At 48.0% G+C, this 22,269-nt stretch overlaps 1 protein-coding gene across 7 annotated transcripts in view; it reads right to left on the bottom strand.

The window, feature by feature from the left end:
* Positions 1–22,269, bottom strand: part of SMOC1 (SPARC related modular calcium binding 1) — a 176,753-nt gene that overhangs the window by 6,987 nt on the left and 147,497 nt on the right. For all 7 annotated transcript variants that reach the window (XM_049898536.1, XM_049898537.1, XM_049898540.1 and 4 more), the window contains exons 8-11: positions 16,687–16,879; positions 15,845–15,927; positions 13,961–14,066; positions 2,507–2,751 (exon numbers count right to left, since the gene is read on the bottom strand). In XM_049898536.1, coding sequence (XP_049754493.1) covers positions 2,507–2,751; positions 13,961–14,066; positions 15,845–15,927; positions 16,687–16,879 — 627 coding nt within the window. The remainder of the gene's footprint in view (positions 1–2,506; positions 2,752–13,960; positions 14,067–15,844; positions 15,928–16,686; positions 16,880–22,269) is intronic.

The following is a 22,269-nucleotide window of genomic DNA, read 5'->3' as shown; positions in this document are numbered from 1 at the left end:
GTGATAAGTGCTACTGGCAGGGATAATAATGGCAATAGCGAACTTCTATTGAAGTCGTTCAATGTCACAAGCACTATGATAAATGTTTAACTTAATTCGTTGTTCCACTTCATCAACACAACCTCCCTATGAGGTAGGTACTATTGTTATTCCCATTTCACAGATAAAAAAAACTGAAACACAGAACGGTTAAGTAATTTACATATGGTGAAAGAGCTAGCCAGTGGCACAGCCTGGGCTTGAACTATGACATGGCACTGTGTCCTGGTGACTCAGTACTATGGGATTTCAGAATCTCTCATTTGTCAGAAGAATGACCATGCCCAGAAGCCTATCTATTAAATAAATATTTTGAAGTAGACTGGAATCTTTCTCCATAAATGTTCATTAACTTAAAAGTAAGGTCAGGCATGCTCATCTGATAGGGAGCCCAGAGTGATGAAGTAACTCGCCCTGGTCACATGCCAGTTAGCATCAAACCAGGGCCAGAGCCCAGCTATGGAAGAGGACAGGTCCTAAGGCTGGGTACCTGTGATAACTCATCTACCTTCCATGCTTCTCTTTGGATTTACACTGACAACTAAGGGTTAGAAGAAGGAAAATCCTTTCTGTCTTTTATACTAAACTCCTTCCCTAGGCAATCTCAGCATCTTCTAAAGCGTCCATCTCAAATAAGCCAGTGTCACCCAAATTTTCATCTTCAGACCAGACCCTTCACCTGTGCTGCAGACCCACTTATTCTCTGGGTGCATCCAACTCAACACGTCTAAACTGCACTCTACGTTTCCTCATCCTTCTACACCTACTCTACTCTTCCCTCCATGTTGCCCACCTCAGTAGCTGGATCCACCCTTCGCCTGCCCAAACCAATCCTCAGTCCCTAAATCCACTCAGTCACCAAGCCCTGCAGTTGTACTTTCTACATGTCTCTTCACTCGACTCACTTCCCTTCATTCCTCACTTTCTTTTTCATAACTTAGGCCACCATCACCCCTTGCCTGGACTATGCCACAGTCCTATTTGATGACCCTGCTTTGATCATCTCCAATCCACTTTCACACTGTAGCCAGCATAATTTAAGCAAAACTGATCCTACTATTTCTCTGGTTGAATTCCTTCTACACGTGTCACTGCCCTTACAAAGTCTAAGCTTTTTCACAAGGATTAAAAAGCTTTCCAACCTCACCTTGTCTCCTGCCTCCTCCCCTCAAATATGCATTTCAGTCACATTAATATCTTTCAAGTTCTTCTAAAAATCTGTTTTCTCACCTGTAGACCTTCACACCTCACTTGCCTCAGCTTAGAGCCCTCTTCCCTCCTCTAACCTCTCTGCTTGGCCAACTCCTACTTATTCCTCAGGTGTTAGTTGAGACCAGGTGTTGGCAAACTTTTTCTATAAAGGACTAGATAGTAAATATTTTAGGCTTTGTGGGTCATATGGTCCCTGTTGTACATTCTTCTTCTTCTTTTAACTACAACCCTTTAAAAATGCAAAAACTATGCCTAGCTAATTGACCATATAAAAACAGGCTATGGACTAGGTTGGGCCTGCAGGCTGTGGTTTGCTGACCGCCGGTTTATACATCACTTCCTTCACAAAGTTTTCCAAGACTGCCTGCCCTCTTAGCTGATTTAAGGGTTTCTAAAAAAAAAAAAAAAAAAATTTTTTTTTTTTTTACATGTGTTCCTACAATACTCTGCATTTGTTCTACTGTAGCAGAGTTTATTAGGTATTCACCAAAATCCATGTTCTCCTCCTGCTAGGCTCCTTACTGTTGGGTGTGGTCTAGTGACCAAGGTCCAGGAAGAGAATATGAGAGGTACTGTGTGTCACTTCCAGGACTGACCCATGGAACTCTCCCACATGCACTTCCCTGTGCTTTGCTCCTTCTGGCTGACTGGGAATGAAGATGATCTCCAAGGTGGCATTGGAAGCCACACAATGAAGATGGCAGAGCCACTGTCAGCCTGGATCCCTGAGTGACTACGTGGAGTAATCCCCACTCCTACGGCCCACCCCTTCCCCACACACATACCATAACGTGGAACCACACTTAACTATAATATGGACAAGACAGAAAATTTCGACTGTGTTGACCCATTACATGTGTGGGTCTATTTGTTATGGCAGCCTGGCCTAAAAAAAATACCATAACCTGGAACCACACTTAACTATAATATGGACAAGACAGAAAATTTCGACTGTGTTGACCCATTACATGTGTGGGTCTATTTGTTATGGCAGCCTGGCCTACTCTAACTAATACATTCTAATAACACTTATCACAATTAATGTAGTTACTTGCTTAATATCTGTCTCCTCAGTAGACTGGGTAAGGATAGGGAACTTATCAGTCAATTTCACCATTGCATCAGGCATCTAGCATAAACCATAACACATCCCCAGGAAATAGCTGAAGAAATGAGTATCTGGGACCTCATTTATTGGGGGAGCCCTTGGTCCCTGTGTCTGGGTGGGGTCAGGAGCATAGGAGAGAGTACTCACCTTCCTTGCTAACACCCAGACAGCCCTTCAGCTCAGGCAGAGAGATGACCTTGTCCTTGTTTAGGTCACAGTAGTCAGTGAAACGCCGTGCGCATTTCTTGGGCTTGGCTTTCTTCTTCACGTAGCGCTTGAAGGGCTTCATCTCCCTCTTATTAATGTCATTGCTGCTGTTGCTGTCCAGCTGGCTGAAGTACCAGTGCACCACGCGCTCCTCCAGGGTGTGGCTGGGGTCTGGCTCAGTGAACCTGGCCCACAGATAGGCACCCCATCCCAGAGAATGCGGCTTAGGATCTTGCAGGAACCTACCATGATTCTCCCCCAAAACAGATGCCAGGGTATGCATGTCAAAGTTCTCCCAGGTCTGTTCAGTGTGTGACAGAGTCAAGCCACCCTCTCCAACTTGAGTTTTAAGACTGGATGATCCATTTCTTGAGGGTCCCAAAGTGGGTGACCCTTTATTACATGAAACTGCCTTATCCTCAACCATAAGATAGGTGCTCAAGACATATTGGCTGGACTTAATTCACCTGAGAAAACCGTAGCTGGAATCCAAATTGTCCTTCTCCTGGTCTACTGTCCATTTCTAGGCAAGCTGCTCTTCATATATGAACATAATGCACATGAATATGGGAAAGTGTGCTCCATGCAGAGCATTGTAGGAACACATGTAGAAGCCCTTTCCCATACCCTCCACACATACCCAGTGCGAGGAAAGGTCCTGGGAGGGCTTCTAAAGCAGGAGTAGCCCCTGTCCTCATGATGTTCAATATCTCCATGAGGCAGAGCCAAAACACGTGAAAACAGGCAGTGACAAATATAAATTGTGAAGTGCCCATGGTCTATCACTGTTGGGTACCAAATGCAATAGGAATTGAGAGAAGGAAGCAATTGGGATGCACACAAAGGTTCAAAAACTAGAAAGCCTCAGACCTATGGAGGGTAAGTCTGCCCACCCAGAGGTTTTAACTCAGGAGGGCTGGGGTGTTTCTGCTGAGAAACACTGGACTCAAGTAACCAGGAAAGCTTCCCAGTCTACAGCTGCATAGCAGTGGCCATGTTTAACACAACCACACACATGTGGTAACCAGAGGTTCCAAGATCAATGTCCACATCTACAACTGTACACAATGGCCTGACCTCCATTTTATTTTCTTATTTATCCCCCAACTTGTCCCCAAAGGGTTCAGGGTGATAACTGACATTTGAAAACTTAAAATCCAATGATGGGTCTATTTCAGACAGATGACTGCGGCCTCTGACCGGAAGGACAGAGTCCCATGAACCCCAGGGCCCCAGGGCTTGGCACTGAGTAAACATGGTTGAGACACTTGTGCTAAAGTTCCTGGGCAAGTTTCCCTGGGGAAGGGGAATAGGTTGAGGTCGGGAGTCTCATGCATTCAAATGCTTGGTCTGCAGAGCACTGGTGTATATGTGGACCACCACAGATAAAGCAGGGATTGGGGGAAGGATGGTCTCACTGTCACACAGGGGTCCCAAACCAGGGTTTCAGGGCCTGTCCGTATACTCCGATGCTGAATCTGGTAAGAAGAATATTCAAGGCACTTGCCAATGCCACCTTCTTTTCTCCAATGTTTGCTGTTTCCTATCAGGGAAGCTACCACCTCTGAAGTCTCCCCTATGAAGGAGCCAGCAAGCTCCCCCACCCCCTCTTTATCCCCATATGGTCTCAAAGTTTAGGGGAAAAGAAGTTTCGTTATATTAAAAAAAAAAAAAAAAAAAGGCCAGGCATCCCTATTACATGGATTTCAGCCTTGGGCATGTTCCCATCAGTATCCTGAACTGATTCCAAGGGAGGTGCAATTATTGCATCTGCCAGTGGGACCCCATCCTGACAAGCTCAGCCCAGGGAAGACCTGAGGGAAGATGTGAGGGAGGGTCTGTGGGGTCTGCTGTCTGCTTCTGGCTCTTTGGGAATCTGTTTCATCTGTCATGGGAACAGGGCTTAGGGCTCTCTGAAACAGGCATGACATTTTTTGATGTGGAGCTCAGATTTTTCTCCACCAGTGCATGGTATTTGGTGTTTTTTATTTTCTTCTATAGTCCCTGGGTGGTGCAAATGGTTAACATGTCTGGCTGTTAACCAAGAGTTTGTAGGTTTGAGTTCACCCAGAGCCACCTTGAAAGAAAGACCTGGTTGAAGACACTGTGGAGCACAGTCCTCCTCAGGGAGTCGCTATGAGCCAGCATCAACTTGACTGCAGCTGGTTTGGGCGGTTTCTTTCACCTGCATTACCCACTCTCACAGCCTGCCCTGCAGTGTACGCCAGGTGGGCGGGCAGAAAGCTGCCCTAACAGGACGTTGGCCGCACAGTCGGGGAGTGGCCAGTCCCCTCTCCGAGCGCCCTGCCTGCCTCTGCCTTCCCCTCAACGTGAGGAGGGTACTGGCTGTGGAGAAGAGGCAGGAGTCCCAAGGAAGGCATCTCCCATTGCGCCCACTGGAGCATTTCTAAGGCAGGCAACTGGGCAGGCGATCAGCAGCCTGCCTCTCCCGCCAGGGGGCCACGAGAACCCCGAGGCACAAGAAAGCAGCTCTTCCTTTCACCTTTAGGCTCAGCATAGCGTAATGTCTACCTAGAGCCTGGAATAATAAAGCCTTAGTCAGACGGAAGGGATGAGGTCATCCCTCCCGGACGCCCTGCCAGGGGAGGCACGCTCCCTCCAACATGTGTTCCTGCTGCCGCCTGTCCAGCTTTCAGCAGCTCTGTGCCTAGAGCTCTCCCCACCTTCCTCTGGGCTATTTCTCAGCAAGAGGCAGTTCTTCTCCCCACTTTACAACCACTAAAAGTTTCCTTCATGCCAGCGACCAATCATCATTTGGCTCCTGCTCCCTTTTCCCTCCTTTTATTCCACCTCTCCCTTCCTGTCCGGTCTCCCTTGTAAGAGGACTATGTTGCTCCCCTCCTCGCCCCCATCAGGACCCCAGCACTGAGCAGCCACTACTTCTAACTTCTGGCCTGCATGTCCTGCCTCCTGACCCAGCCCCTAGATTGAGCATCCTGGGCTGAGATTTTCAGAGAACATGTCTGAGTCCTCTCCAAGCAGTGCCTCTGGGCTCCCTTTGGACACCTCCAAAACTGACAGTCTGCTCTAGGGCTGGGCCAGGCTCCTGAGCAAGTGGAGGCTGAGGGCCCTATCTCCCATTTCCCCTTCCAGGCAGTGTGGACTCCCGTGGCCTCAAGAAAGCCTCTCCAAGTAACAGGTGAACCTGGTGAGGACTAGGCTCCTGCTTTGGAACTCAACACTTTTGCTAACCCAAGTTACAGGTACATTTAAAGCAAGAATTTCTTAGCTTTAGGGGATCATGAACCCTTCTGAGAACCTAAACAAAGCTACAGTCCCTCTCTTTAGAAAAACACACATATACACAGAAGACTGCAGATTTTAGAGGGTTAATGGCCTCCCTAAGTTCAATCCAAGGCCCAGGGACTCAGGTAAAGAATCCTTGACCTAGAAGGAAGGAGATTGCAGTGATGGTGCCAGAAGAACATTTAAGCATGAAGCTTCTTGAAGAAGTTAAGACAAGACAGCAGCTGGCAGAAGTTTTGGGTTAGTTTCTATTCTCCAACAAAATATAAACAAGAAAAAAGAAAGCTCCTAAAGGTATTGGTTGAAAACTCTGTAAATCAGATTTCTGGCTTGGCAACAGCCTTGAGTCCCAGACCAAGGGCTTGATAGCAGGGTTTCTACGACGCTTTACAAAAGATCTGGTCAAAAGTGGGATCTATCGGGAGTCCTAGTACAGCACTCTCAGACCAGACCAGCAGTGGGCATGTGCAAAAAAACACACAAGAGAACCTCTGTTAAATAAAGAGAAGCTGAGATTTTCCCAGGAAATGCTGAATAGGGGCAAGGCAGGAAGGCCTCCCCAGTCTTCCAGAAATCTCTGAGGTAATTTTGCTGGAGTGCTTCCCATCATAGTTAGACTCCCCACCACTTACCTGCCCTCCAAGCCATACCCCATGGATCCTTCCAGCTCTTGCACCTTCCTGGAAGCATCCTTGGAAAATATCCACAACTTGCACTCCCAGCTCAAGGCTTACACTGGCATCAGACTCCCACCTTTCTCTATCACATGCACACATACACACCAGTTGGAGATCAGGACTGCTGATATCTAAAGCTGCTCATCAGGGACCCTAAGTTAGAGGGCGCAATTGCTCCCTAAGATCACAATTATAGCATTCACTGGTCTATATGACGGGCCTCCCTACAGCTGAAGCTCCACTCTTACTAAAAGGGCTCACTGGCCATGTAGAAAATTCAGGTTTCCTTACATAGAGTGTAGAAACCAGACCAAAACCAAACCAGTTGCCATCAAGTCAATTCTGACTCATGGCATCCCCACAAGTACAGAGTAGAACTGCTCCATATGGTTTTCAAGGCTTTTGGAAGCAGATCACCAGGACTGTCTTCCAAAGTATCTCTGGGTGGGTTTGAAGCACCTTTTGGTTAGTAGTTGAGCTCTTAACCACTTGCACCACCCAAGGACACCCAAAACCAAAAACCCATTGCCATTGAGTCGATTCCAACTCATAGTGACCCTATAGGGACTCCTAAAGACACACCCAAAATGTCAGCAGTTCGAATCCACCAGGCACTCCTTAGAAACTCCATGTGGGTCAGTTCTCTGTCCTATGGGGTCACTATGAGTCTGAATTGACTCGACGGCATCTAACAACAAAGACACACTCAAATGATACCAAATTTCAGATTTTGGAAGATTGAGGTTTAGTAAAATCCTGGTGTCTGCCCTGCCTCTGGGCCTTTTTGGTGGCTGCCCTGCTGCCTTCCGGCTCCAGGGATGAGGAAGCCCTAGAGAGCCAGGCCCCTACCTGAACTGGCTCCACTAGGCCTTCTCCCAGATTCAGAGGTGGCAGGTGCTGCCCTTCTCCTCCAGCACTTTCAGTTTTGCTTCTGAAGCCTCAGCCCACCAGGCCTTGGCTGCGACGCACAGCTGGAGAGCCAGCCCCATTTACCACAAGGAAACCTGCTCTGGCCAAGATCTTGGGCCCAGTTCTGCTGTCCCAAGCAGTTTTAGAGAAGGGGAGGCAAGCTGACCTGGATGCACTAGCCAAGACAAGCAGACCAACCAAGCCCCGTCTGGAGCCAGGTCCAGGCCTCACCAGCTGTATGGCAGAGACCCCATAGTTGGGCGGGGGGGAGGTGGGTGCTAGGAAACGCCAAGTCAGCCACATTCCAGGTTTTTCCTTGCAAAGCTATCAAGGGGCAACCACACTGGGCAGGAAGGATGAAGCCACAATTCTGTCGGTGGGGGAGAGGTAGGGGGGACCACATAAGTGACCACGAGGCTCACACAGCTCATCCTACCTCCTTCCACCACACTGACCACAGGTCTCCCCTCCAAGCTGACTTTCCCGAAAGTAGGTTAGGAAGAGAAGAGGGTTCTCTAGAAGGCCCTGCAAGCTAGGATCACAGAAACCTTCCTTTGGGATTGATAAAGTACTGACCAAAGCTAACAGGTGCCATGGGAGGGCTGATCTAAGGGTGAGTGCTATCTCCTGGAGCTCTGGGGGGAAGGCCCCAGGGGAAAGTGCCATCACCCAACAATGTTCATTGAGAATGACTGTCATTCAGTTATATCTGCAGGACAGCCCTCTCATGAATCCAGGCTCAGATGTTGCCATGGGCACCCGCATTCTACTTCACTTAGTTAGATGGGCAGCACTGCTTTTTGCCACTAAATCAGGCTTAAAAAAAACAATTCAGTTGCCATCAAGTCAATTCTGATTCATGTCAACCCCAACCGTGTGTGAGAGTAGAACTGTGCTCCATAGGGTTTTCAAGGCTGTGACCTTTCAGAAGCAAATCATGAGCCCTTTCTTCCGAGGCACCTCTGGGTACATTTGAACTACCAACCCTTCAGTTACTAGCCAAGCGCTTAGCTGTTTGCACCACCCAGAGACTCCCAATCAGGCTAGAAGGCCAGAAAAAGGGAGTAGGCATTTCCCTCTCTTCCATTCCCTACATGTAACAAGCCTTCAAATCCTACTGATTTCATTATTAAGGTTTCAGTAAATCACCCCTTCCCCCACAGCTTTAGCTCATGAGCTCATCACCTCTGCATCTTTGCTTGTAAACGGGAAAATGTCTCAATTTAGGAACCCTGATGGTGTGGTGGTTAAGAGTTCAGCTGCTGACCAAAAGGTTGGCAGTCTGAATCCACCACACGCTCCTGGGAAACCCTCTAGGGGGCAGTTCTACTTTGACTGACAGGGTCACTATGAGTCTACTCTGTCCTATAGGGTCACTATGAATTGACAACACTGTAACCTTCCCAACTCCTGTCTTGCCCCCTACAATTGGCTTCCATACTGCCATTATGACGATTCTTCAAACAAGCCTGTCCAATCACGTGATCACATGGCTCCTGCTGCCCCAGGTCAGATCCATGCTCTTTGGTATAACTCATGGGCCCTGTCCATTCCCACAGCTTCGTCTTCTGCCTGTCTGTATTATGCCCCCAAACTACTTTGTTCAGTTCCTTTCACATTCCATCCATCGTTCAGCCCTCACTACCCCATGGCTCCCTCTGCTAGGATGTCCATATCCCTGATCCCACTAACCAAAACAAACCAAACACATTGCCATGGAGTCGATTCCAATTCATAGTGACCCTATAGGACAGAGTAGACTCATAGTGACCCTGTCAGTCAAAGTAGAACTGCCCCCTAGAGGGTTTCCCAGGAGCGTGTGGTGGATTCCGACTGCCAACCTTTTGGTCAGCAGCTGAACTCTTAACCACCACACCATCAGGGTTCCTAAATTGAGACATTTTCCCGTTTACAAGCAAAGATGCAGCTCAAACGTTGCCTCCTATGTAGAGCCTTCCTTGACACTCTTTCCCTCCATGGAGTGCCTGCAGCACTTTTATCCACCCCTATTATCATTCTGGAAATCCTGGTGGTGTAGTGCTTAAGTGCTACAGCTGTTAACCAAAAAGTTGACAGTTCGAATCCACCAGGCACTCCTTGGAAACTCTATGGGGGCAGTTCTACTTTGACCTACAAGGCCACTACGAGTCGGAATCGGCTTGAAGGCAATGGGTTTTTTTTGGTTTACTATCACTCTGACTTTGTGGTGTCATCATGTGGCTGTTCTCTCCTCCCAATCAGACCATTGCTCCTCCAGGCTAGGGACTGAGTCCTTTCCCACAGGAGTAAGGGTTTGTGTGAAGCTGACAGCCCCCTGCCTGACGGATGGTAGGTAGGTCAGAGGGGAAGACACTCTCTTCTCTGCACTGCCCAAGCACTCTCCCTCACGCTACTTCCCACTGTCCCTGAGTGGGACTGTTTCCCAGTGGCCTCAGCTGATGCCCAGCTCTAGCTGCCAGACCCTGAGAGGATGCCGGAGGGACCGGATGTGGCTTCTCTACCTCATGCCTGCAACTTCAACTCCGCCTGAATTCTAGGGCCAAGGCCAAACCCCAGGAAGCCTGGATTTCCTAATTCCCTACATCAGCCCTGTTCCAGATGTGCTACCCAGGCCTCAGCTCCTCTGTCAGTAGGAGTGACCCACCAGGACCTGTCCCCACAGTGCCCTAAGTCCCTGGGCCCAGCCAGGGTGCTTCAGGGCCCTGAACACAAAGAAGCCCCACTGCAAGCCTGACAGCTGGGTCACCCTCATACTTAGTCCTGCAGTAGTCAGCGGGCCCCTTTGACATCGCCAAGATAAAGAAGACTTATCAAGACATGCCTGTCTATGTCAGACCAGGTCCATCTACCAATCCATCCTTTCAGCTTTCTATTCACCTAACGAATGCTTATTGAGCACCCACTGTGTGCCAGGCACTATTCTAAGCTCTGGACTACAGTGGAGAAGAAGATAGAAAGTGCCCCTTCTCTTACAGAACTTAAATTCCTGCTGGGTGGGGTGAGGCAGACAATAAACAAGTAAACCAGCAAAATATCAGATAGTGATAAGTGCTAGGTCAAGAATCAAAAGGGGCACTGTTGCAGTAGAGGTTGGCTGGGTGGCTCCTTTATGTTGGGTGACTGTGGACAGCCTCTCTGAGCATGTGACATTTACACAGACAAGGAGGAGCTAGTCATGGGGAGATGGAGGACAGCATCCAGGCTGAAGGAGCAGTCAACATGGAGGCCTCGGGGCCAGCAAGTGCTTGGTCTGTTTGAGGACCCAGGAGGGTTGGCTAGCTGGAGCAAAAGGGTGAGAAGGAGAGGAATAGGAGATATGGGCGATAGGCCAGGTCAGTCATCTTGCTGGACCAGCTTAGGTAAAACCCACTGCTGTCGAGTCGATTCCAAATCATAGTGACACTACAGGACAAAGTAGAGCTGCCCATAGGGTTTCCAAGGCCATAATCTTTATGGGGAAACCCTGGTGGCATAGTGGTTAAGAGCTACAACTGCTAACCAAAATGTTGGCAGTTCAAATCCACCTAAGGACACACTGATATTAAAAAATTCATAAACTTTTTAATTTTTAATTTTCTGTAAAACCCTTTCAGCCTGTGATTCAAGGGCATAGCATCTCTCCTAAAACTCCTCCTGGCCTCAGGCAGATCAGGATTCCCGACCCCTGCGGCCCCCTACCTGATGTCCCAGGGCTCAGTGAGCTGTGCCCTTTCCCTGCATCCTCAGGGGAGCCAAGGCCACACAGTGCTTCAGGGCTGTGGCTCCAGTGGGAGCAAAGAGGGTGGAGCTTGAGTCTTATTCCCTTAGGACAAAGGCATAACCACTGGGCAGGCTCCCTCAGGACACCTCACCTGGTGGTCAGGGCCAGCAGCCTCGGGGGATTATGCTGGCGAAGCATCCAGACCAGGATTTTTAAACTCATGCTTTCTCTTTTTCTTCTTTTTCCATTCATCTAATATACATAGATATCTCACACCCGGTTTTCCGTGAAACAACAGGGTTTTGGGTTTTTTTTTTTCTTTTTTCATATTCTAAACATAAATAGCATAAAAACCAGTAGCCATCGGGTCAATTCTGACTCACGGTGACCCCATGTATATCAGAGCAGAACCGTGCTCCATAGAGTTTTTAATGGCTGCTTTTTTCGGAAATAGATTGCAGGCCTTTCTCCAAGGTGCCTCTAGGTGGACTCAAACCTCTAACCTTTCAGTTAGCAGCCGAGCAGAGTTTGCACTGCCTGTGGGCTCCATAAATAACATAAAGACATATAATGCCGAATGTGTCTTTTCAAACCCCACCTGCTCCCTTCCTCTTGGAGACACTGACATAGCCCTCTCTATTTTAGATACTGAGCAGTTCCCTGTGGCCGGCCGGTCAGACCCTGTCTTGTCTTTCTCAGGAGACTTGGTGCTGTTCTCCTCCTGGAGGGAGGCCTGCCCCCACCCCCTGGGTGAGAGGAAACCACCACGGCCAAAAACCAGCCCCAGAGCTCATAGGACCACAGGGGTACTGAGAGCAAGATCCCAGACAAGCAGTCTTCAAAAGTGATTAAAAAAAAAAAAAAAAAAAAGTGATAGCACACAAGAAAACCACTGCACTCACTTTCATGAGACTTAAAACTGGGTTTTCAAGACTGTTGCCTTCGTCTGCCTCAGGATGCAGAACCACTGACAGCTATGCTTGGAGCCCTGTCTCCTGCCCTGGTTATGTGGTCCTGCTGATCCCCACTGAGATGGCCAGGCTTGGGCCCTTCTAGGAGCCTGGGGGCCTGGGCCTGTCTTTGGAGGGGCACTCCTTGCCTTGTGGAAGGAACCTGAACAGGCCTCTCCCTGGGCCCTGCTCTGCAGCCTTGTTATGATTGAATTGTGCCCTCCAAGACTATATGTTGGAATCTTAACCCCTACGCCTATGGATGTAATCCCCTTTGGAAACAGGGTTTTCTTTATCATGATGATGAGGCCATATCAGTGTAGGGTGTGTCCCAAACTTAATCAGTTCTGAGTTATAAAAAGAGAAGAATAGACACAGAAGAGAGCACAAACTGGGAGAGACAGATGCCATGCGAAGATCACCAAGGAACGCCCAGGCTACTAACAAGGAAGGAATCGACACAGCCAGAGACCCTGATTTGGACTTTTAGCCTCCTAAACTGTGAGAAAATAACTTTATGTTCTTTAAAGCTACCCGCCTGTATTTCTGTTACAGCAGCAGTAAGAAACTAAGACATTTCCCCTCTGGCTTACTTAGCATGATGCAGGTCCTTGGGGTACCTGTCTGCCTCACCTATTACCACTCCTACCTCCTCCTCCTCACCTCATCCACCCCAGCCAGTCATACTGAGCTGTGTACGTGCACTTGCTTGGAGTCATGATGTTCTTTTCTTCCATGTGGAATGGCTTTCTCCCTTCTTCGGCTGGCTAAGTCCTACCTATCCTTCAAAATTCAGCTCAGATATCACCTCCTCCAGAAAGCCTTCTCTGACTCCTCCAGACTTAGTTAGATAACCCTTCTCTCTTCTACCCCTGTCCCCGCATTTGCCACCTAGTTTGTAATTGTCTGTCTACAGTCTAGTACCCACCACTAGCTTGCATTCTTTGAGGGCAAGAATGTGTCTCATATCACATTTAGATATCAGAATATTCAGATATTCACTGGTTATCCAGAATAACTAGTCCTTAGCCCAGTGCTTGGTACCTCCTACGTGCTCGGTAAGTATGGAGTAAATTGATGGTGGATGCCTGCTCCAATCCACTGAGCTAGTCAGCCCTAACTAGTGAGCACTAGTGATGTTGGTCACCAGGAGAGCTTGCATTTCAGCCTCATGTCAGTACTGCCTCAGCTACTCTACCAACTCCTGAACTAAGTCAGATTTAGCTATGGGAGTGTCCGATCCCACCATGCCAAGCTCCTTGGTACCTGGCCCCTGCCTCCTCAGAAGAGCAGGAACTCACAAAGTTCTTTGTTCCTCCCCCTATCCCTGGCACATCCAGGACTCCTTCCTGCCATTCAGGACTCTCACTCCAAGGCATTCCCTTCTGCGATTACAGAGCTGGAAGTCTCCAGATGCACTAGAGCTGCCTGCAAATCAGGAACCTAAAAGCGAGAGACAAGCAGCTTCCAAAGAACGGGGAGCAGGGTGTAGAGGGGCAGGAAGATGTGTGATGGAAGGGGGGACAGGGCCATGGCTACATGGTTCCAGGAAAAAGACCAGTTTCCAGCCTTTGCCTTGCCCAGATCCTCTCCGCTCTCCCGGCCTCCTTCAGCACCAGAAAAGTCAAAACCCAGCTGCTGTTGAGCTGACTCTGGCTCCTGGTAACCCCACGTGTATCGGAGTAGACCTGAGCTCCACAGGGTTTTCATCGGTGGATATTTTGGAAGTAGGTCACCAGGCCTTTCTTCTGAGGCTCCTCTGAGTGGACTTGAACCTCCAACCTTTCTGTTAGCAGCCAAGTGTGTTAACCATTTGTACCACCCAAGGGCTCCCTGAAAAGCCAAGAGCCCCACATTCCCTATTGGGCCAGAATCCTGCTCACATTCTCACCTCCCACCTCCAGTGGGCGCTGCTGAATTAATGGCCTCAACCATGTCAGTGGTGAGAGCATCCAGTAAGCTGGTGATAAATTCCATTTTCTTTCCTTCTGGGCAGCCTGAAAGATAAAGTGAGACTTGAAGGCAGATGCCAGATAAATAAACCACTTCTTCAACGACCACCTTTTCCCAAACCTCTTTCTTGTCCAGCCAAATTCACTTTTGGGATTTGTTTACTGCTCAGATGATTCTCATAAACCTCTACCCTCAGCCCGCAAGGGATCAATGGGTAATAGACCAAATGGCTAATAAACGTGCAATTTTCCTCCATTCCTCAAACTTTCACTGAGTACCAACTCGGGCACCATATTAAATGCTAGGGGTACAACAGTGAAATATATATAAGGTCCTCATCCTTGTGAAGTCCACAGTATACTGGGGAACTCAAGCTAACGGCCAGGTGGCCATACTACAGTGTAAAAAGTGCTACTCTCGGGGTAAGGACAAGGTGCTATGGAGCACAGGGGAGGGAGAGAACCCGAATGATCAGCAGACTTCAAGTAGACCTACCACTTTATCTGTTCAAGAACCTCCTCCTCTTTTGACTCTTTTCCTCATGCAGCTTAGATTATAATTATAGAATCGCCGTCATAAATGCCCTCAAGCCCTTTGTTCCTCTTTTCCTCCACTGTAGTATTCCAGCAAAACCCCAAACATAATGAACATTCTCATAGATATGACTTTTCCATGTCTACCTCTATGGAGCTGAGTATTTAGGGGAAAAAACACCACACAATGGAGAAATGGGTGTCCCGACAAAGTCATGATCACCAACACCAGTGGGCCCTCAACATTACCCATAATGCTCCTTTCTCCAACAACTATTTCATTCTGTTTTCTCCCCAAATCCCCCAGGTCTCAGGTTAAACATTATCACCCAGAGACACCATCAAATCCACCGTCCGTTCTCCCTGTCATTCTCATGGCACCTTGCTTTTTTCCATCAGAGTATCTACATGGCATGTATGTATCCATTTATTGTACATTATTTGTCTCCCCCACTATGAAACGTTCATGTCAGTTTCAATCACTAAATTATACACACTGCCTGGCCCAGTCCCTGGTATATAGTAGAGGCTCAATTCACACTTGTGGAGGGGATGGCTAAAAGGGGGTACCTTGGTCTTCACAACTCTATCCTTGTGACTGAATGACTTCTAAAAGCCTCACATGGAAACCCCCTGACTTTCAGGGCCCTCTGCTTTCAGTTCTCACTTTGGAGTCCTGATGGGTAATGGGACTGATGGAATTTATGTTGAGTAATGACTATTTTCTTCAGTGCTCTAAATCACAGGCATTTAGTAATCTTATTGTAACTTGCAGACAGAGATGACTATAAAAATGGGTCCTGGTGCCTCTGCCTGTGTGTCTGGTGTCACACCCTCAGTGTGTGACACCATCCTGTGCCACCAGGGATCATCGCGAGGGCGCTCTGCAAGGCAGGCTGACAGAGAGCCCTGCTGCAAGTCTTCTTGTCTTTGCAGCCCTGGAAGAAAGGGGTGATCCCAAAGCATTGTCCCAATCTCCTCAGGATAGAGAAAGAACTATAGAATTTTAGGTATAGGATTTTATCCCAGGGACTACATTTTAAGACAAAGATAAAAAAGAAAGGAGAGAAGCAATGTGATAGGATGCAGGGCTAATTAGGGACAAACCCCAGCCTGGAATGCAGATCCAAGGGTTCCTGGCACCCACGCCTGTGATGTCCCTGCCCAGCACCTGTAGTCCATCCTACAAATGGCGAGACAGACCCAGAACAAGGAGCTGCTTCTGGATAACGAGGAGATGGAGGGTCAGAAAGAGAAAGGAGTCAGCAAGGGAAAGCATCATCTCCCACCTGGCAGCTCTCTGTCCTTGAAGGGGTCCTCCACCTCCGCACTCTTGGCCCTGGCGTCGCTCTCACAGCTGGGCATCACATAGCTGGGAAGAGAGGGATCAGGGCTGGAGAGAGGCCGAGCCTACTTCAGCCACTACCCGTCGCTGTCAAGGCAATTCTGACTCATGGTGACCCAATGCATGTCAGAGTAAAACTGTGCCCCATCGGGTTTTTAATTGCTGATTATTTGGAAGTAGATTGTCAGGCCTTTCTTCTGAGGTGCCTCTGGGTAGGCTCAGACCTCCAACCTTTTGGTTAGCAGCCAAGTGTGTAAACCATTTGCACCACTCGGGGACTCCTACTTCAGCCACTACTGCCCAACAATTACCTATGTTGTCACCAAGCCTAGGAGCTCCTGGGCTGGCAGCAAGGTATCACTTGCACTGTCCAGCAGCCACAAGGAAATCCCAGAATACATGACCCCATTCAGACATACTCAGACATGTTGTTTTAATCACTCAAGCATGATAATGATGTTACCCTATTTATCTACACACAGGAAATGTCTGATCCGTAGAACCTGGTGACTCAGGCAGGGTGATAATATTCTCATCCAAAACTGAGGTTACGTACTTTACGGAGGTTGCTCAGCTAGGAAAAGACAGGCCTGTGACCAGAGTCCAAATCCCAGGGTCTGTCTACAAAAACTGCATCGTCTGCTCATAAATGGAAAGGTTGTTCTCCTAGTGATTGACTGGCACCAAATCAGGGCCTAAGGCCAGGAGATGCCAACATAACAGGAAGCTGGTCCTCAAGCCCCCATGTCCAGCCCAAGGTGCATGGCAGGCTGTGGGTGGCCTTACCGTGTGGAGGTCCCGGGCAGCGGGCGCCCCGTGTCCACCAGCACACACCAGCAATAGCCCGTAGATTGGTGGCACTGCACTGGTTTATAGAGGCCCCCAGGGGCACACTCGGGGATGACAATGCCCTCACGGGGATTCTGTTGGGCCTCTTCCAGGGCGCTCTGCCTCTCCTGGTCACACGAGTGGACTTTGTCTGTAAGAGAAGATACAGCCTGCGGTGACTTATCACTCTTGTCTTCTGTGCCTGGAGTGCAGGCCAGGCCTGGCCCCAAGGAATCGATGGCTTCACTGATGGCTTCACCGATGAATTGCCACCAGAGCTGTGTCTCCCACTAGCCCAGAGCAGTGCGGGGGAGGAAGACTGAAGGTCCCGTGGCCGACTCCACCACTAGGGTTCATCAGCATTCACACCAAATAAGTTCCCGACCAGGGACTCCAGGCCTGCTCCTTATCAGAGCCCCCGTTCGCCCCGGGGTTTTCTGACTGTTTTCAGAGTAGTTCCAGCTGATGTGGTGGCTACTGGCTCTTGGAGAGGCTGGACTGGGAGTCTAGCTGCCCTGTGAGCTGACTCAGGAACATCTGTCTCTGTGGATACTCCCCTTAAGCCCAGACACAGGGGGACAGAGCCACGAGCAGCCAGCCTCAGGTGGAGCGGTGCTCACTGCCCAAGAGGAGCAAAAACCAGGTCCACCCAGGATCCTTTCCCTCCTCCAGCACGCTGAACAAAGTAGACATGGACTGGAGCTGATTACACACACTGCTTCCATTCGATGGGAGGGAGAAATGGGCCCAGCAGGACTGTGTCTGCACTCGGCGGACTCACATGTGAATGTGTCTGAACAGCCAAGCCGGGCTTCCCAGGAGCCAGGCCCAGGCTGGGACAGTGCATGGTGCCCTGTGCCAATGCAAGGCCAGCTCAGGAGGGCCTCAATCCTCCCCCATGCCTTACCTGAAAGTTCTACCAGTCAACCAGTCAGCCTGCCTTTCTTTTTTTTAATTATTCAAAATAAATAGCACTGGCTTTCTTTAGGGCTCCTTTCTTATTACAGAGTACACAGACAGCTTGTCTTCTCAAAAAAAAAAAAAAAAAAGGAAATCTCCCTTAAAATCATCTTTACACAAATAATAATAAAATAAGTATTGAGTAATGTGTGTCAGGCACTATACTAAGGGCTTTACTTCCTAATCTTTTTGCCCATGTGAGGCAGACACTATTATTATACCCATTTTGCAGATGTGGATGCTGAAGTTTGGAGAGATTCATGCATTTCCCAAGTTCACTCAATGGTGAGAGAGCTGGGACTTCAGTCAAGAGAAAAAGGAGAAAAACCCAAAAGCCCACTAAAGTTATATATTATATTTTCCCCAGACCTTTTGTTATACACATACCACCCGTTACCAGTTGCCGACAGGTCAGTTCTGACCCATGCTGACCCCATGAGTGTCAGAGTAGAACTGTGCTCCATAGGATTTTCAGTGGCCGATTGTTCAGAAGTAGATCGCCAGGCCTTTCTTCTGAGGTGCCTCTGGGTGGACTGAGGGACTTCCATTATACACGTAATCACATGCAAAAATATATGAACACACTCCTTTTTTTTAACAAAAAAATAAACAACAAAAAAATCATACCATAAACTTATACTGTATCATGATTCTTTTCATTCACTGTATCATTTACTGTAACGTTATTCCACAACTTTCCTCTTGGAGATGCTGACAGGAATACAGTCATGGGCATCCCATGAAATTTTCACAGCGTGTCATAAAAAATATCATTCTTAGAGCCGGAAGTTGCTATCAGCAGCAGGGAGAACATGCTGCTCACTGAATGACAGTAAAAATGATCCAGCTAACAGAAACAGCTCTGCTCTCAAGGAGCCAAACTCTGAAATAACAGTTTTGCAAATACATATATCAAGTATTTATGTTTAAACCAGATGTAAGTGTACACAGAGACACTACGTAGCTCAACCCCTGTCTTCCAGAGAAGTCAAATGATGGGAAAATAATTCTTAGTTTGTCTCGCTCCTAGGAAAAATGATCAACAATAGCCCAGGAATATTCCCTAAGGGAATAAAAATATCTGAGGACCAGGAGGCAGGTATGTATAGCATCCAGTTGCCAGAAACTTGATTCTGACTCAGAGTGTCAGAGTAGAACTGTGCTCTGTAGGGTTTTTAACGGCTGATTTTTTGGAAGTAGATTGCCCGGCATTTCTTCCGAGGACCACTGGGTAGAATCGAACTGCCAGCTTTTCAGTTAGCAGCCAAGCACATTAACTGCTTGCACCACCAGGGATTCCTGGCTGAAGCCACAGGAGTTGAGAACAGTTGACCAACATCAGACTAGACATTCTGAACCCAGTGGTTAACTACCACCAGAACAGCATCTAGAGGCACTGTGGGAAAGGGACATAAACTGAAGGGGCAGAGGCAGGCCTTGGTGAGACCTGGCTTGAAGACCAGATTTTTTACTTCAGCCCCTGCTTGGAGTTGTAACACGGTAACTTCAAGGAGATTACGCACGAGTTTTCCAGTAGCTCCCCCAACCCCAGCTTGGGAGCCTTATTTTCCTACCTCATATTTCACGCCATGAAAAAGGAGACAGAGGAGCAAACCAAAGGAAAACAGCTTTTTACTGGCACCACACTGATGTAACAACCTCTGACAGAGGCTTTAAATTAAGACTCTGCAGGCTAACATTCTCATGCTATAAATCAGACTGGAAGCAAGGCACAAAGGGCAGGAGGAGGAAATTCCCCAGGAGCAGAGCAATGACGGACCTGACTTCACACCACTGGGGATCCTGAAATCTGCAGAATGTGGGAGGAGCCACCGAAGGATAGGGGAAGACCCCTGGATTAGACCTGGCTGATGAGTTTCTGGAAACCCTTGAAGGCTGTTCTGAAATGCTTTCAAGTCAGCTTCCATAGGGGCTGTGTGAAGTTCTATGGGGAATAAACTCATATAAATGATAAAGTTGGGAAAAATAGGAGAAGGGTCAGGCAGGAAATTAGAGTGAAGGCTAAATGCACACAGTTCTTACAAGTCCAAGGGCCCCTCAAAGAAAGACAGGGTTTGTAATAACAACATTAACCATTTGCAAAGAGTACACAGACAGCTTGTTTTCTCAAAAAAAGGAAATCTCCCTTAAAATCATCTTTACACAAATAATAATAAAATAAGTATTCATTGAGTAATGTGTGTCAGGCACTATACTAAGGGCTTTACTTCCTAATCTTTTTGCCCCTGTGAGGCAAACACTATTATTATACCCATTTTGCAGATGTGGATCTTGAAGTTCGGAGAGACTCATGCATTTCCCAAGTTCACTCAACGGTGCGAGAAGAGAGCTGGGACTTCAGTCAAGAGCTTCTAACAGTCAAGCCTGACTTTGCTAACCCCTAGACATTACTGCCTCTATTTGCTCTTGGGGAAAAATTAATTAATTTTTCTAATGTGAAGTTCTTCCAGGTCAGGTGCTTTGCAAACCACTCCAAATCTGCTGCATTCAAAACCAAGTGGGTTAAAAAACATGCTTGCCTGTTCAACACAGCACAGCTTCTTCTGAACCTAAGCGCACCACAAGTCTTGTACCTCAGCATTATCCTCCCTTCACCTCTGAGCCGGGAAACTTAAAGCTAAATTTGTAACTCACCCACTACGACAGAACTGTAAAACAATTAACAACAGTGAACATCTGTGTGCTTACCATGTGCCAGGCTCTGTACTAGATGCTTTACTTGCAATAACTCACTTCTAACTTATTACAAGTTGGGGACACAGAAACAGACAAGTAGAGTAATTTGCTGAAGGTCATACAACAAGGAAGCAGCTGAGATGGGATTCCAGCCCAGGCAGTCTGCTCCCTTCACCTCTTTGCAATATTGTCTCTCATTGCCATAAAAAAACTCATTGCCATCGAGTGGATTCTGATTCATGGGGACCCCACGTGTGTCAGAGTAGAACTGCTTCATAGGGCTTCAACGGCTGTAATCTTATGTAACCTTCCATAGTAAAAACCTTTTTCAGTTAGTAGTGGAATGCAAACTGTTTGTGTCACCCAGGAACCTTCTCGCTGCCATAGGTTATGGATTTTTACTCTAACCTATACTGTTCTTTTACTCAGTGTAGCAGATCATTACAAAATGGGGCCTAGCAAAGTATGCCTCCTTGTACGCGTGCATTGTGTAGATCCCTCCACAGTGATCCTAACTTGCTTTGACCAACCTCTGACAGAGGCTTTAAATGAAGACTCTCCAAGGCTAACATTCTAAAGCCATAAATCAGGCTGCAAATGAGACACAAAGGGTGGAAGGAGGAACTTTCCCCAGGGACAGAGGCATAGCAAGGGGGAGTTACAGCAGTCCATTTGCCCCCAGGCAGAAGTCCAAGGGGGCGCCAGATGAGGCCTGCCAGCGATTCACACATCCCTCCAGTCGTGGCTGCAAACTTAGAGATTACTCCTGGGTGCTCTTTACCCTAGCTACACCTCTGCCCAGGGGCAGCGTGACGATGAACCTGACTTCACAGGCAAAGGCCTAGAAGCTTCTTCTTTCACTTTTTTGGAAAATCACCCTGAGACCACCACATAAGGAAGCCAGGTCAGCCTACTGAAGGATAAGCGGTCACTTAGAGGGAAACCCAGGAGCCTCAGCCCATAGCCAGCACAACAGCCAGACCTGTGAGTAAGATCATTTTGGACATTCCAGCCCAGCTGACCCTCTAGCTGGTTAAGTCCAGAAGCGTGTTCAGGTAAAACCAGTCAGGAACCACCCAGTCAACCCACAGAAACATGAGACATAATAGTTTTGGTCTGGCTTGTTACACAGCAGTAGAGAGGTGAAACATCTAGACTGGTTCAACTGTGTTTAACAATTTACCCCATAATTGTTTTTGTTGCCCTCTCAAACCCTTCAATCAATCAATTGCTACTCCTGCAGTGCTTCTCCAGACGTCAGGCAAATGCTAATCAGTAAGTGTTGCTGTTACTGGTTGCCATCAAGTTGGCTCCAACTCATGGTGACCTTACGTACAACAGAACGAAACCTTGTCTGGTCTTGTACCATCTTCACGATCATTGGTATGTTTGAGTCCGGGGGCATAAGCTCATTGTGTATCTGAGGATCCAAAAGTCAGCCCCATCCTTGGGACCATTGTCACTCCCCTTTTTGGTCACCCCTCAAATGAATTCTAAAATACTTGGCTACCAGTTTTCCCAGGTACCAAGAAGTCGCCTTCCAGAATGTAAGACGGGGTGGGTGGTCTATTTTAAGGGCCTTTCTGCGGCCATGAGCTCAAAGAGGGAGCTCACCAGAAGTGGGCACTCACTGTTGTAAAACACTCAATCTCTGCTTAGGAAAGTTCAGGGAAGAACGGCAAGATTAGAAGGTTTGGCCTGATAACTATGAGAATGGGCCAGGACCATCTGTAAACAGCAGGGAAGAAGGAATAACCAGGGCTGTCCAAGGGGGTGTGTGAACAAATAACCACACATACTTACACACTCATGCATACCCACAGCCTATAGTCCTAGCACTGGATGGTACAGAGAAGTGAGAGCCAGGCCACTCCCTACTGGGCA

This window comes from Elephas maximus, chromosome 10, assembly GCF_024166365.1.
Source record: "Elephas maximus indicus isolate mEleMax1 chromosome 10, mEleMax1 primary haplotype, whole genome shotgun sequence".
Lineage (NCBI taxonomy): Eukaryota > Metazoa > Chordata > Mammalia > Proboscidea > Elephantidae > Elephas > Elephas maximus.
This window is presented reverse-complemented; position numbering and strand designations above follow the sequence as displayed.